The 15804-nt window shown below is 44.5% G+C and overlaps 1 protein-coding gene across 2 annotated transcripts in view; it reads left to right on the forward strand.

Moving 5' to 3' along the window:
• DNAH10 (dynein axonemal heavy chain 10) overlaps window positions 1-13996 on the forward strand; it is a 124031-nt gene extending 110035 nt beyond the window's left edge. For both annotated transcript variants that reach the window (XM_081841542.1, XM_081841543.1), the window contains 15 exons: window positions 718-991; window positions 2694-2798; window positions 3253-3407; window positions 3674-3828; window positions 3971-4154; window positions 4980-5180; window positions 6557-6766; window positions 7216-7311; window positions 7878-8049; window positions 10255-10386; window positions 11461-11672; window positions 11765-11932; window positions 12317-12497; window positions 12758-12903; window positions 13663-13996. In XM_081841542.1, coding sequence (XP_081697668.1) covers window positions 718-991; window positions 2694-2798; window positions 3253-3407; window positions 3674-3828; window positions 3971-4154; window positions 4980-5180; window positions 6557-6766; window positions 7216-7311; window positions 7878-8049; window positions 10255-10386; window positions 11461-11672; window positions 11765-11932; window positions 12317-12497; window positions 12758-12903; window positions 13663-13809 — 2538 coding nt within the window. In that variant the 3' untranslated portion in view covers window positions 13810-13996. The remainder of the gene's footprint in view (window positions 1-717; window positions 992-2693; window positions 2799-3252; window positions 3408-3673; window positions 3829-3970; window positions 4155-4979; window positions 5181-6556; window positions 6767-7215; window positions 7312-7877; window positions 8050-10254; window positions 10387-11460; window positions 11673-11764; window positions 11933-12316; window positions 12498-12757; window positions 12904-13662) is intronic.
• Window positions 13997-15804: the final 1808 nt, after the last annotated feature.

Below are 15804 nucleotides of genomic sequence, written 5' to 3' on the forward strand. Positions count from 1 at the left end.
TATAGGGCTTTGAGGACCATTTGGCACAGAGGCTGGGGAACGACCACCCTGCTTCCCCATAACAGGCACCACTTGTGGGCGGACAGTTCGTGTTTGCAGGTCGTATAGCCCACAGATTCTGGCCCAGGGTTGCTACTGGGCCATCGCCGCCACATCCAGTCCAGGACCCGGGAGATGACCCTGTCCTTCATGGAGTGGCGTGCTACTTCAGGCGCCTGAATGGGGCAGTCAGTAAGCTGTTCCAGGCTCATGACCTCATGTGCAGGTGCTGGGTTGGGACCAATTGTCCTATTTCTTGCATATGCAGTTAAAGAGTTGGAAAGATATAATATCAAACCCTGGAAAGCCATTACTGGACTAGATGGACCAACAAGTTGGCTCTGTATAAAGCAGCTCACATTCAAGGCTACATAGTCTAGGGAACAATATTTGAGGTGTGGGGAATGGATTTAGGAAATCTTCACTTGTTTCATTTACCCTACATATCCATGCAAGAAATACTATTTTAGCACTATGTCTGAAGTACAGTGCAGATCTTTTTTCAAACGAGGTACATGGATTACATGTTTACTCATTACGATGATCAACTGCAGTTTACACTGTACATCAGAATATTTTATTCCCACTGCCCCCAATATTGTTTAGATTTCCTCATGCTAGTGGGTTCAATTCAGCCTTTGCAACAGATTCAAATTCTTACTTCTTTGTGCAAAATAGGTATCTGAGAAACTCAAGCTGGCTGAAAAAACAGCAACAGATATTGACAGACTGCGAGACGGTTACCGTGCAGCTGCCAAGAGAGGTGCCATCTTGTTCTTTGTGCTGTCCGAGATGGCCCTTGTCAACACGATGTACCAGTACTCCTTGACTGCCTTCTTGGATGTTTTTGGTCTCTCTCTTCGGAAATCAATACCTGACACCATTGTTGCAAAGAGGTTGCGGAACATCATGGACACGTTAACATTTAATGTATACAACTATGGTTGCACAGGTTGGTGTGACTGAAACCTCCCTATAGGCAGAAAGTATTATGGGAAGCATCTTCGGTGCAGTGCAAAATGGTGTCCATTTTATAACATTTGATTTTCATGAAGTACATTCCTCCTCCCTTCAGGTTTCTCTGGTGCAGTGCAAATTCCTTGGCCCTGCACTGTCACCTGAATAATGTGGGCTGATCTTGGGGAGGTATGGCATAAGAATCCTCCTTAGTGCCCAGGAAAATTTGTGTGATCATCAAGCTTTTCCTGAAAATAGATAGTGTCAGGGTTGGGTGATCAGATCAGCAAACTGATACAGAAAAGGGTTCCCCAGGGGTGTAGGCTAAGGGTGGAGAAGTAGAGAATAGCTTGAGAAATGCCAGCCAAAGCAACTGCAAAGCTGTCCTGGCAAGGTTCCATTACATGGGCCTCAGTATATGATTGGCCAATCAAGATCCCTCTCTTTGACAGCCATGCAGAGGATTGTATCCAATCCTGCTCAGAGTAGGTCCATTGTTTGCGACTTGGTGCAATGATTTCAGTGGATCTACTCTGGTTGGATACCTTGGGCTGTACAGACACCGGGCCCCTGCTCACATAGTCAAAGAATCATAGAATCCTAGAGTTGGAAGAGACCACAAGGGCCATCGAGTCCAACCCCCTGCCAAGCAGGAAACACCATCAGAGCACTCCTGACATATGGTTGTCAAGCCTCTGCTTAAAGACCTCCAAAGAAGGAGACTCCACCACACTCCTTGGCAGCAAATTCCACTGTCAAACAGCTCTTACTGTCAGGAAGTTCTTCCTAATGTTTAGGTGGGATCTTCTTTCTTGTAGTTTGGAACCATTGCTCCGTGTCCGCTTCTCTGGAGCAGCAGAAAACAACCTTTCCCCCTCCTCTATGTGACATCCTTTTATATATTTGAACATGGCTATCATATCACCCCTTAACCTCCTCTTCTCCAGGCTAAACATGCCCAGCTCCCTTAGCCGTTCCTCATAAGGCATCGTTTCCAGGCCTTTGACCATTTTGGTTGCCCTCCTCTGGACATGTTCCAGTTTGTCAGTGTCCTTCTTGAACTGTGGTGCCCAGAACTGGACACAGTACTCCAGGTGAGGTCTGACCAGAGCAGAACACAGTGGCACTATTACCTCCCTTGATCTAGATGCTATACTCCTATTGATGCAGCCCAGAATTGCATTGGCTTTTTTAGCTGCCGCGTCACACTGTTGGCTCATGTCAAGTTTGTGGTCAACCAAGACTCCTAGATCCTAGTCACTTCTGTAGAATTACAGATTTCAAAATGCTCCATCTCCATAGAATCCTTTTCTGTATCATTTCGTCTGCTGAGGAGTTCCTGGGCATCAACCATGAATTCCCTCTGGTGTATGTTTTAGCATGTACACTCACTGAACGTGAGGCTTCCTCACCATGTCTCTGCATCAGCAGAGAGTCTGTGCAGTGAAACTCAGCCAGCACTGCTCTTTTTGGTTGTTCATTGCAGAGGCAAGTGTGAACTGAGGGGCAAGTGATCTTTCAGCACAGCTCACTGATCTTCTGAGGGAGGGTCTCCTAATAAGATTCTAAGGCATCAGTTACCTCAGTCCCAGAATGCCTGTGTTCAACCCTTCTGCGTGCTGTCATTTTGTGGATCGGAATCATAGTACACCTGGGCTTGCATTTAATAATGGAAGCTATTGGGGTTTCATTCACAGGCCTGTTTGAGAAGCACAAGTTACTCTTCTCCTTTAACATGACAATCAAGATTGAGCAAGCTGATCACAGAGTCCCTCAGGAAGAACTGGATTTCTTTTTAAAAGGTAGCCAAATACTTCCCAGAACTCAATGTAGATACAGTATTGCTGGATACAAAAGTGTCTTATTGTCTAGCCAGACTTTTCATCAGTCTTTTTATTTATTTATTGGCTTGGATTTCTGGTCCTTATTATCCATTAGGATGGAAACCTTTTTATAAAAACAGATTTTGTTAATGCAGAGGTGAGACTTGACAAAGGTGCAGTTCCATGAGCTTTTGTAGGACCACCTACAATGTAAAGCCCCTTTCAGTAAGTCTACGTAATTGAGAGTACTCTTTCCAGCTATGTGAGGTTCTCAGTTTCGGGTGATTTTTCTCTTACATGATGGCAGGAAAGTGAACAATTCAGTTCTTCAACATATTAATGAAATATATTTGCCATTCAGACAAGTGAATTTCTAAATCCTGTCTCCTTATCCATGGATTGTGGTGCTCACATTTTTCTGTCCTGTTTCAAGGCAATATTTCTTTGGAGAAGAGCGCCCGAAAGAAGCCCTGTGCCTGGCTTTCTGATCAAGGCTGGGAGGACGTAATCCGTGTCTCTGAACTGTTCCCAGAAGAATTTGGATCTCTTGCATCTGATTTGGAGGAGAATCCAGATGAGTGGAAAGCTGTGAGCAAGATTCTCCATACTGAATGGTCAACCTTGAGTGTTGGGGGTGGGGCCACTGTCTGTTCCTTGTGACTGGCTTTTGAGCGGGCAATACCAGGTTTAAGATGTTTTGCCTTCAGGCCAGATTCGGCTGCACCCAAGCTGACCTTTGTGGAAGGGTAGTGGGGTCATGGAGCGATTTTCAGAACCCCTAGTTATTTTCTCCTCCTTTAAGTAGGAAAATCAAATGCTCATGGAATACTGACTTGACCTCTCATTTTTACCAGTGGTATGATATTGATGCTCTGGAACAAACCCCATATCCCATGCACTATGGAAGCAGTCTCAGTGACTTCCAGAAATTGCTGCTTTTGCGTTGCTTCCGAGTGGACCGTGTCTATCGCGCAGTGACTGATTATGTTACTGTCACCATGGGTGTGAAGTAAGTGCTGCTCTTTTCCTCCTTTTTTTAAAAAATAGTAGTTTACTGTACAAAGTGTGAGCCCTGGGTCATCATCACAACTAGATAAAGTCCCCATTCCCCATGAATCATTCACTTGTGCTCCCTTTCTCTTCCTCCCCAGATATGTTCAGCCTCCAGTGATCAGCTTTGAAGCCATCTTTGAGCAGAGCACCCCAAATTCACCCATTGTTTTCATTCTAAGTCCTGGCTCTGACCCTGCCAGTGACCTGATGAAACTAGCAGATCGGACAGGTTTTGGAGGGAACCGACTCAAGTTCCTGGCTATGGGACAAGGGCAGGAGAAGGCAAGTTTGATATGAAACCTCAAGTCAGCAGGCTTCCCCTCCTTGGTGCATGTAGGCATGCTTACTGCATTGATGGGGTAGGAGTTGGTTAGCTCCTCCTACTTGCTCTAGAGGCAGGGCTAATGCAAATTAAGTTTCATATTCATGCTGAGGAGGCCCCTACCAGTCCTACCTGATCAGAAACAAGGTGCTTCCTCTCCAGTCAGTGCTTTGGAAAGGAATTTTAATGTTCTTGCCAATAAAAAAATAAAAAATCTATCCCTTCTTCCCAAGCAATTGCATAATGTATGTGGAAAGAGAGTCTACCATTGCTTTAATAAATCAATAGAACTGGTCAGCCAAGTGAGGCCTTGCCTTGATCCCGAGCGAGGGATTCAGAAGCCAGCGCCTTGTCTCTTTTGTCTCTTCCCTCCTGTTGTCTTGCACATTCTCAGTCTTCTTGTGCTACCTGCTTAGCGCCCAAGCACAAATTTGAAAAGCTGGAAGCAAGGCCAGAGAGTTGCATGAGCGTCTTCTGTGTGGACTGAGCCACTTATACATTGCAGGGGGCTGGACTAGGTGACAGTTGGGCCCCTCCCAACTTTACAATTTTATGATTCTATCGTGAATCAACACACTTCCTGTATGGGCTTTAGTGATCAGGTAGATGTGCTTACTTAAAGCCCAGTTTGACATCTCTTTTAGGTCTGTAAAATGAGTAAACTAGCTTCCTGACAGACTTTTTCAGAATGGATCTCTCTGTGGAATGAAGTCCTCACTTTTGGTTAAGGATTCAGTTCGTGCTAGACTAAACCTGCATCTTGACTCAGGTCCTCTCCTTTCCAGGTTGCCCTACAGTTGTTGGAGAATGCTGTGGCCCGGGGACAGTGGTTAATGTTGCAGAACTGTCATCTCTTGGTGAAATGGCTGATTGATCTGGAGAAGGCTCTAGAAAGGATTGTTAAGCCACACCCAGATTTCCGCTTGTGGTTGACAACAGACCCTACAAAGGGCTTTCCAATTGGGATCCTCCAGAAATCACTAAAGGTACAAATAAGATGGTGTAACTTCAGGAAGAGGGCTTGATGACCTTCTCTGAATACGGTTTTGTCCTCATGTATCTAAAATCAGATGCTAAAAAGTCAGAGATAAGAAAACTCTTGGCTTCATGCCCCAATATTTTATTTGCCTTTCCATAGGGTTGCTGTGTGTCCGGAATGTGCCCAGACACATCTGGAATACTGCAGTCAGAAGCAGTGTCTGGGTGGAAATCGGTAAAATGTTAGGGGACGCCCGGACGTATGGCGATTTCCCTTTAAAATAGCTCAAAAACTTTTCACTATTTGAAAAATGGCAACCCTACTTTCTGTGTTGAGGGGAAGGCCTTGGAACTTGGTGACCAATCAGCTTGAAATATGCTAGAGTCACCAGTTTTTGTCTCACCATTTTCAGATACATTTTGTATCTTTGAACATGTTGGGCTGATGTCTGTGCCAAGCTTCACCTCCGTGTCAGTAGGGCAAATGATTTTATAGGAAGCAGCTGGTTGCTTTTATCCTAAGTCAGAGGCATTTATCACAAGCAAGCTGAGCTGATTATTTTTAAATCACAAGCCAGTGAAGCTCCACTAATGATATTTCAACAGTGACTTGGTTTCTCCTCCTGTAAATCCCTCATGTAAACCTAATCATTTTGCTAGGCAGATGTTGGAGCAGCAGAGTGACACTTAAGTAACTTTAACTAGGGGAAATTTTCCTCCCCAGTCTCCAGTCTCAAAAACAGAGGAAACAGGATTTCAGGAAATACTGTCAGTTCTGGAGGGCCCAGAGCTCAGTGTCAAAGCCCATGCTTTGCACGTAGAACATTCTGGTCTCCTCCGTCAACATCTCTAGTTAAAAGGATCTCAAGCAGCAGGGTCTGGAAAAACCTAAGGCCTTGGATAGTCACATGGACAATACTGGCTAAGATGCAGGGGCAGTGCAGCCTGTATTGCTGCTTGAGGCGAAATGAGCAGTGCCCTCCCTGCCCTTGGACCTTAATAAAGGCCCAAGGCAAAGGACGAATATAAGGCAGTTTCATACATGGGTTGTGGCCCTGCTTCAGGGGTGGGTATAATTTCATAGCCAGGAAGAAGTGACATGGAGAGCTCAAGAATTCAGCTTTAAAGAAACAGAAAAGCAAACAAATCCTGCAGTCAAACAATTCTCTGCATATTGGCCAAAGGTATATAAATTAAATTGAAACTCTCTTGGTTGCAGATTTTGTACATTTGGGGCAAGGACTGGGGGGTGGAGAATACAGGCGCAGTGCGCATGCTGCACAGGCAAAGGAGGCCACTAAAAGCACCCTCAGGAAAAGGAGTAGCTCAGTGTCAATTTATCTGGCAAATCTCAGGCAAACCTTCATTTTCTCCAATGCATTAGGTTGTCACAGAGCCACCCAATGGGTTGAAACTGAATATGAGATCCACCTACTTCAAAATCTCCCATGAAGCCCTTGATCAGTGCCCACATCCTGCTTTCAAGGCTTTGGTCTATGTCTTAGCATTTTTTCATGCCGTGGTTCAGGAGAGGAGGAAATTTGGGAAGATCGGTTGGAATGTGCCTTATGATTTCAATGAATCTGACTTCCAGGTAAGAAACTTGTGCAGGCCAGCATCTTCCATGGTAAAAGAATCAATAGCTTCCAGCTTTGCTTTCTTGTTTACATGATAGGTCTCAGTCTTTAAAAGTCTGGTTTATATTGAATAGGACATAGATGCAGCATTATAATTTACAAAAGATTCTTTAGATTTATATCTCAGATGATCAAGGTGGCTCCTGAGGAGCATGACTCCAATCCCTGACTGGTGTGTGCAGGCCCTCCTGTCTCTTCTCTCCCTCTGCTGCAGCCAGGTGGAACAGCTGTTCAGAGTCACTTGGGCTGTTCAGAGTCAGTTCATAGCCAGTTTCCATTTTGTTTTGAGGAAGAAGGCACTGTTGGCTTTGAGTGTGGCATTGTCTGAAACTAAAGCAAGCCAGTGTCTACAAATGTCTCAGTAACAGTCACCTCCTTATCCTGCCCACTGCTATAACTCCCTTAGGTCTGCATGGAGATCCTCAACACATACTTGACAAAAGCATTCCAGCAAAATGATGACAAAATTCCTTGGGGGAGCCTCAAGTATCTCATTGGAGAGGTAAGCAAGCGTGTCGTTGCCAAATTGCTCTGAGCCAGGAAAAAGCTGCCTTATACCAAGCCCATCAAGCACAGCATTGCCTATTTCAGGGGAAGGCAACATGCTGAAGTCCAGAACTGGAGGGCACCATGTTGCCTTTTCCAGAAGATCCCCCCCCCCAAAAAAGTCCTGCTGCATGAGGCCCTTTTAACTGGAGGTGCCAAAGTTTACAATCAATGTGCAAAGCAGGTGGAACTCTTATTATAAGAAAGGGGAACCTCATGTTACAGGTACATAGCTGACTGCATCAGACTACTTTTTAATGCTATTTTAAATATGAAGCAAATATGAAGTGTTTACTTCTGGTTCTGTGGCTTTTGAGAGATAAAGCATGACCTTATCATTAGAGTTTTCCTTTGACCCATGAGAGCTAGTCTTAAAGAAATGAAAAGTGAGAGTATCAAAAGTCTGTGGAAGTTTACTGTTTATTGCTAGGAATGACTTGAGGAAGGAAATTCAGGTCAAATTGATGGGAAAACCCCCAAGTTGTTGATAATGGCCTTAAGAGTCATCTCATCAAACTCCAGGTGATGTACGGTGGACGGGCCATCGACAGCTTTGATCGGCGCATCCTTACCACCTACATGGATGAGTATCTGGGGGATTTCATATTTGACACCTTCCAACCCTTCCATTTTTTCCATGATGAGGATGTTGACTATAAAATCCCTGAAGGGACTTCCAAGGATGAGTATGTTGGTAAGCAAAGCTTTGTTGCATCTTGACTTCCAAATCTATTTTACTGCCACATCTTAAGTAGCCTTGATCTCCTATATGTTTTGCATGTTGTAGGTATAGTTATTCAGGGCATGAATAACTATACCAGCCAGCCCCTCCTCCAACCTGGGGAATTGTGGTTGTCCTATCAGCCAGCCCTCAGGTCTGTGACTGCTGCTGTTGAATGCCAAGTCAGCCCAGAATAAAATCTCCCTCATCCATGATCTGATTATGGATGAGGAGGCTGATCTGGCATGTATCACTGAAACCTGGGTGGAGTTGGTCTCACCTAGCTGTACCCACCTGGGTACTCAGGGCAGCATCAGGGCAGACTCAAGGGTTGGGGAGGGGGAGTTGCTGTGGTCTATAGATTCTCTATCTCCGGACTCTCTGTCCAGGTGGGGGCAAATCTAGAATGTGTGTTCCGGGCACTGGGCAATCGGGATTGGGGATTCTGCTGGTTTACCGCCCAGCAGCCTCCCTGCCTAAGCTAATAGGAAGATCCACCCTCAGAGGCTGAGGGATCCAGTGGGATTCCAAACAGCTTTGCGGGGTTTTCCAGCTTGATAGGACTGGCGCCCCCGTCGAAGCCCTGGCCGACCTCTGGTTTGGGCACAGAAACAGCTTTGGTCACCCTTTATGATGACCGAGAGAGAGAGAGAGAGAAGGGACACATGTCCCTGTTAATTCCTCTCAGCCTCTCAGTGGCTTTCAATACCATCGACCATGGAATCCTTCGGGAGCGGCTGTCTGAACTAGGGGTGGGTGGCACTGCTTTGCGGTGGTTCCAGTCCTCCTTGGATGGTCATTCCCAGAGGGAATGCTTTTCAGCCTTGTTGAACCTTCAGTGTGAGGTTCTGCAGGGCTCAATCCTATCCCTATGTCTACATGAAACCACTGGGTAGGGTTATCTGGAGGTTTGGAGTACATTGTCAGCAGTATGCATCTGCTGGTGAGGCAGTGGAAGTGCTGGACCAGGGTCTTGCCTCAGTAATGGACTGGATGAGAGCCAACAAACTGAAACTCAATCCACATAAGACTGAGGCACTGTTAGTGGGTGGTGGTTCCCTAGACCAGATGGGTGGAAGGTCGCCTGCTCTTGATGGGGTTACACTTCCTTTGAAGGAAGCAGGTTCGCAGCTTGCGGGTCCTCCTGGATCCTTTGCTATTGCTCAAGGCTCAGGTGGCCTCAGTGGCCCAGAGTGCCTTCCATCAGCTACGCCCCTATCTGGACAGGGATAGCCTAACTACAGTTGTCTATGCTCTGGTAACCTCAAGGTTAGATTGCTGCAATGTGTTATATGTAGGGCTGGCTCTGAAGACACTTTGGAAACTTCAGCTAGTGCAGAATTCAGTGGCCAGGTTGCTCACTGGAGCAAGACGTTTGAGCATCTTACATTGATCCTGGTCCAACTGCACTGGCTACCAATTAGTTTCCAGGCCCAATTCAAAGTGCTGGCTTTGACCTATAAAGCCTTAAATGGCTCAGAACCATGATACCTCAAGGACCGCCTCTTTCCATATGAACCTACCCAGACCCTTAGATCATATTCTGAGGGGCACTTCTTGTGTGCCTCCTCCTCGAGAGGTCTGGAGGGTGGCAACACGAGAACGGGCCTTCTCTGCACTGGCTCCCTGCCTGAATGTTCCTTTTTAACCAGGCCTTCAGTTGATTTGATTGACATCCTATGCCCTTTTAAAATGTGGGTTTTGGGGGGAGGGGGTATTGGGTGGTTGTTTTTATTTTGATTATATATTTTGTGGTTTCATATTCTGATTTTGTTCTGTGAACCGCCCTGAGACCTCCAGTTATAGGGCAGTATATTAAATAAGTAAGTAAGTAAATTTGCTGGCTGAGCACAGGTGAATGACCCTTAATTTCACACTGCTTCAGAAGCATTGTAAGGTCTCCTTTTCTGTTAAGGTTCTCCTTTAGCCCCCCTGTTCCTTCCATCTTTTGTCCCTGCTCCTATTTTTTCCATTATTGGCTACTAGTTACCTAAACTATGAAAATACAGTGACATCAGAATGTTATACTATATGTTAAAAGCACCACAGAAGGCCAAAATCATGCACAAATTTTAGAGGATGAATGTTCTTTAGTTTGCAGAAGTGAACCTGACTTCGACATCTTTGATTATTCCACCCCCTTCAATTCTTCCCCCCTTTTGTACCTCCATTTTACAGATGAAATAGAGTCACTTCCACTTGCTAACACTCCAGAGGTATTTGGCCTACACCCAAATGCTGAAATTGGATACTATACACAGGCAGCTCGGGACATGTGGTCACATCTTTTGGAGCTGCAGCCTCAAACAGGTATGACTCTTGCCCAGTTAGAACTATGTAGTGATGAAAGAAACAAAAGATTTAGAACTAGACCTCAACTCTATTGAGGACATCAGTGAAATGGAGAGGAGGGACCCGAGGCAGTGATGAGCACCTGCTTTGTATGAAGATCGTCCCAGGTCCAATCCAGCTAAAAGGATCAAGTAACAATGGATGGGAAAGGGGGAGACCGCAGAGAGCTGCTCCCAGTCACAATCCTGGGCTAGGTGGAAGAATAATCTTCCATTCATTAAACTATAGCTATCCGTGTTTTCTGACAGAATTTAACTTGGAATGCCTGCTACTAAAGAACCATTCACAAAATCATCTACCCATATTTTGCAGATGCTTGTTATATACAGTGGTACCTCTGGTTACATACTTAATTTGTTCCGGAGGTCCGTTCTTAACCTGAAACTGTTCTTAACCTGAAGCACCACTTTAGCTAATGGGGGCCTCCTGCTGCTGCCGCGCTGCTGGAGCACGATTTGTGTTCTCATCCCGAAGCAAAGTTCTTAACTTTGTACTATTTCTGGGTACTATTTGTACTATTTCTGAGGTACTATTTCTGGGTTAGCGGAGTCTGTAACCTGAAGCGTATGTAACCCGAGGTACCACTGTATAGCTCAATAACATTACCGTTCATCCACAAGGACACACCCATTCTTCTGCAATTTCCAAAATGTGTTTACAGAGGAGATTCTAATCCAGTGGAAAACTGTTTGGATTAGTCAGGTTCACTACAAATGTCAGATGATTTTAGATCTGTTTAGACCTATTTTTCTGTCATGGCTCCCCAGCCCACAACCTGGAGTTCTAGGAAATGTAGATTTGTGAGATGACAGCCTGTTTACATGGACACTAAAATTATTAAAGGAAGTTGTAGGGTGATTCATCAGTTAGCTGTATTTGTGAGCATCTAGAGGTGAATAAAATTGGGCACTAAGAAACTGTTTATTAATAAAAGCCTGATAGTCAATAACTGTGCCAATAGTGCCATAGTCCTTATGCAGACTGGTGGCCAGTGTAGATAATTCTAATAACTTTCAGCTTAATAAATTTTAGGTGAATCTGGTACAGGGATAAGTCGAGATGAATATATTGGCCAGGTTGCTAAGGACATAGAAAACAAAATGCCCCAGATCTTTGACATTGATCAGATAAGAAAGGGTTTTGGACTGGAAATTTCACCGACGACAGTGGTGCTGCTACAGGAACTGGAGCGCTTTAATAAGCTCATAACTCGCATGACAAGATCATTGGCGGAACTGCAAAGGGTAAGTAAAGCTGTTTAGATTTTTTTTTTAAATTGTCCCCACTCCTTGGGTAGAGATATGTAACCAGGATTCTCTGGCAATTCTCTCACCAGGCCTTGGCTGGGGAGGTTGGAATGAGCAATGAATTGGATGAGGTGGCCCGTGCTCTCTTTAACGGGCAAATCCCAAGCATATGGAGAAAGCTGGCCCCAGATACCCTGAAGACACTTGGCAACTGGATGATTTATTTTAAGAACAGGTTTCTCCAGTACACATCGTGGGTAAGTGAAAGTTCAAAATGTCCTTTAATTGGGGGGTGGGGATTATAGCTCAGTGGCAGAGCCAATGCTTTGCTTGCAGACCACCCCAGCTTCCGTCCCTGGCATTTCCAGATGGATCAGGCAGCACCCAATAGGAAAGATCCTTCTCTGCTCAAGACCCTGGGCAGATGCTGCCAGTCACAGGAGACCAAGTCTGATCTGGTGTGCAAGGCAGCTTTTGGTAATCCCCTTGTGCATTATTTCCGGTCTGTGTGGGACACTAAGGCCACAATCCAGCCCCAGGCTAGATGCCCTTAAAGCCACTTAACTCAGGAGCTGCGTTGGACTGTAGCCATGGTAATTCAACTTGGGAAAGATTCAGTTAATATACATTTCTGCTTTCAGATTGAGGAGGGCGAACCAAGCGTCATGTGGTTGTCGGGACTGCATATCCCCGAGTCGTACCTCACTGCACTTGTTCAAGCAACCTGCAGGAAGAACGGCTGGCCTCTGGACCGCTCCACCTTGTATACTCAAGTGACCAAGTACAGGACTGCCGATGAAGTCACAGAGCGTCCTGGACAGGGTAGGGCTTTCCCCAGAGCTGTCTTGCTTGGAACTTGGAAATGGACTGTTGGTATATTACTACGCTGAGTGTGCAGGTTTAGGATTGCTTGCTGCCTTTCATGGTTCTTTGTTCAAAGGGAGAAACTGATGACACACCTCTTCTCCATAGAAGTCTTGTAACAAAAGTTCCCTAATAGATAAACACCTAGGGCTTTATTGGATCATCTATTTGAAGTCTCAAAACATGGAGCATTGAACAGTCTTTCTGGTCTTCCCCAGGATGCTTTGTTTCTGGCCTGTACCTGGAAGGAGCTGACTGGGACCTGGAAAATAGCTGCCTCATCAAGAGTAAGCCCAAAGTGCTGGTGGTTGACTTACCTATTCTGAAGATAATCCCCATCGAGGCTCATCGTCTCAAGCTACAGGTACAAGCTGCCAAGAGCAGCTCTTAAAGCTTTATTTAAACTGCAAACTACTTGGGATGAGCTGGTTCAGAGAAGCTTCCCTCCTCCAGAGACTTCGTCTTTTGTTTCCATACTAATGCTGGCTGCCACACCATTTTAGACAGGATTCAAAGGGCAGATTTTGCAGCGCTTTCCCTCTCTCAACCTCACCCTGTTAGGAAATTCAATTAACTGGAATATGGCCGCCCTTCCATTGCAGTCTGCATTTCAACATTGCTAAGTGTACTAGGAAAATTAAAGACAAGCTTCTACTATATTCCCCCCCTCAAGTTCCCTTGTAAGTAAGTAAGTAAGTAAGTAAGTAAGTAAGTAAATAAATATTTATTTATTTATTTATTTATTTATGTCCTGCCCGTCTGTCTAGGTTTCCCCAGCCACTCTGGGCAGCTTCCAGCAAAAATAAAAACATCAAACATTAAAAACCTCCTGATACAGGGATGTCTTCTAGAAGTTGTATAGTTCTTAATCTCCTTGACATCTGAAGGGAGGGCATTCCACAGGGAGAGCGCTACTGCCGAAAAGGCCCTTTCATTTCCCCCTACCTTGTAATTATGAAAGCAGTCACTCAGTGCCCTCCCATATACTTAGTGTACTGCTCTGCAGAGCACAGAATCAGTTTTGCCTAGTGATCAGCAATCTTTATCATATGCCTTTAGCAACCAGAGCAAATACAATGTGTGTATGTGTGTATAGTAACACTTTGACTTTGTTTCTCTCTAGAACACCTTCCGGACTCCAGTGTACACAACATCTATGCGGAGGAACGCGATGGGCGTTGGCTTGGTCTTTGAAGCTGATCTTTATACCACAAGACATATTTCTCACTGGGTACTTCAAGGAGTTTGCCTCACATTGAATGCTGATTAGTGGCCAGATGCAAAGGCTACACATTCTGTTGATGAGAGAAGATACAGAAAAACTGGAATCTCCTTGCTTCCAGCTGCTGAAGATATGTACTGTAGATTTGTTTAAAACTAATTTTTGAGTAGGATTCCTTACATTTTATATATTGCAACTTGTTTGAAAATAAACCTTTCTTTGGTGTTTGTGGTTAGCCAGCAGGTGTAAATACTTTGATTTCATTGTTTGTTCTTTAGCCATCCTTCCTCAGATTCAGTGCTGTTTAATACCCCCAGTCAAACCACACAAGAATTACTATTTAATTGGTTTGCATTATTGTAAGAAAGGTTAAGCCCAATTTTTAATTTCATAGTGTACTTTTCTCAGCATCTTAGAATGGATGCTTGTCATCAGCATTGGACACATGAATAACTGGGAGATATAGGTAAGTAAGGGATCCAAACCAGTGGTATCTTGTCAAAAGTATATGCTTCCTTTAACATTCTCCACGAAGAGCTTTAATGTTTACTAAAAAGAAAAATCCCAACATAAAAAGGAATATCAAAAAGCAAACATATGGGTCAAATTCTTCCAGAAAAGCAACACAAATATAGTGTAGGAAAAGGGGGCTGGCAGATATTACAGGACACTTTGATAAAGGGTTGGCAGTTAGGAACATAGACTAAGGGGCTGCTGCAGTTGCAGAGCTGTGAGATGCATGTGCAGCTTTCTCTAGAAATGAAGCCCTCTAGATGCATGGGCACAGTAGGAATCTATTGGGTGAGAGTAGACAGTGGCACATGCAGGAGTTCCCATTGCAAATACAGTGGTACCTCGGGTCACATATGCTTCAGGTTACAGACTCCGCTAACCCAGAAATATTACCTCGGGTTAAGAACTTTGCTTCAGGATGGGAACAAAAATTGTGCCGCAGCAGTGGGAGGCCCCATTAGCTAAAGTGGTGCTTCAGGTTAAGAACAGTTTCAGGTTAAGAATGGACCTCCAAAACGAATTAAATACATAACCAGAGGTACCACTGTACTTCTTTTCAGATTTTTCTAGGGGTGTGTGCAAAATATCAATCTGAAACAGAGTTTAAGAAATAGATTTTGGAAGAAGAGGAGAAATTGGTCATTTCAAGAATTTCCCTGTTTTTGAAACTAGCTCCATTTAGCAGTATTGCTATGCTGTCCTAAGATGAAGTAATAAGCACTTTTCAGTAGGTTAGCTTAAGGCAAGGATGGGGAACTTGTAGCTCTTTAGATGGTGCTGGACTATAACTCCCATCATCCTCCACCACTGGTTATGTTGGCTGAAGCCAATGGGAAGCTGTTGTCCATAGCATCTGGAGGGTCACAGGATCACCATTCGTATCGTAAGGGCTGGATTTTCAGTTAAAGGCACATTTTAAATGAGGAACATTTTGAAAATGTTATTTGCTGATACCAGCTGTAGCTTTCCATCTTTGCCATATAGTTTAAGAAGTTAGTTTTAGGCTTCTGGCTGAGCAGGCTAAAAAAACCACCAGAAACTGGTGCTTCTGCTCTGTGCTTTGATTAAACCTTCCAAGAGGTGACTTTTTATCATTAAGATTAAAATGTAAAACAAACTGCATAACCTCTCCCCACAAAATAAACTTGTGATTATTTTATAAACTTAAATAGGGGGTGAAAATTCTAAAACGATAGGCTTTCCTCTGTCAGCAAAGATACAGTCATCATAAGATTGAAAAATGAGTCTTTCTTGTTATGGCTGTAAAGCAGCAAGCTGCACTTCTGATTGGGCACAACCAAAACTGGAGGAATCTTCCATAGAAAAGGTAAGGACCTCTTCCTCCACATGTCAGCTACGCAAACTGCTCAAGTTGTACAAGTTTCCATCTGGCAGGCACACGGGCAGGAGGAGAAGCCTGGCCTGCAGGAGTACATTGCATCTCCAAAGTTTAAAGGATCTTTCTGTCCTCTCTACTAAGCAGAAACCATAAAACCTACACTGTGTTTGTAGGTTTCCCCTTTCTTTCCC

Source organism: Podarcis erhardii, assembly GCF_964252035.2.
Source record: "Podarcis erhardii genome assembly, chromosome: 15".
NCBI classification, from domain to species: domain Eukaryota; kingdom Metazoa; phylum Chordata; class Lepidosauria; order Squamata; family Lacertidae; genus Podarcis; species Podarcis erhardii.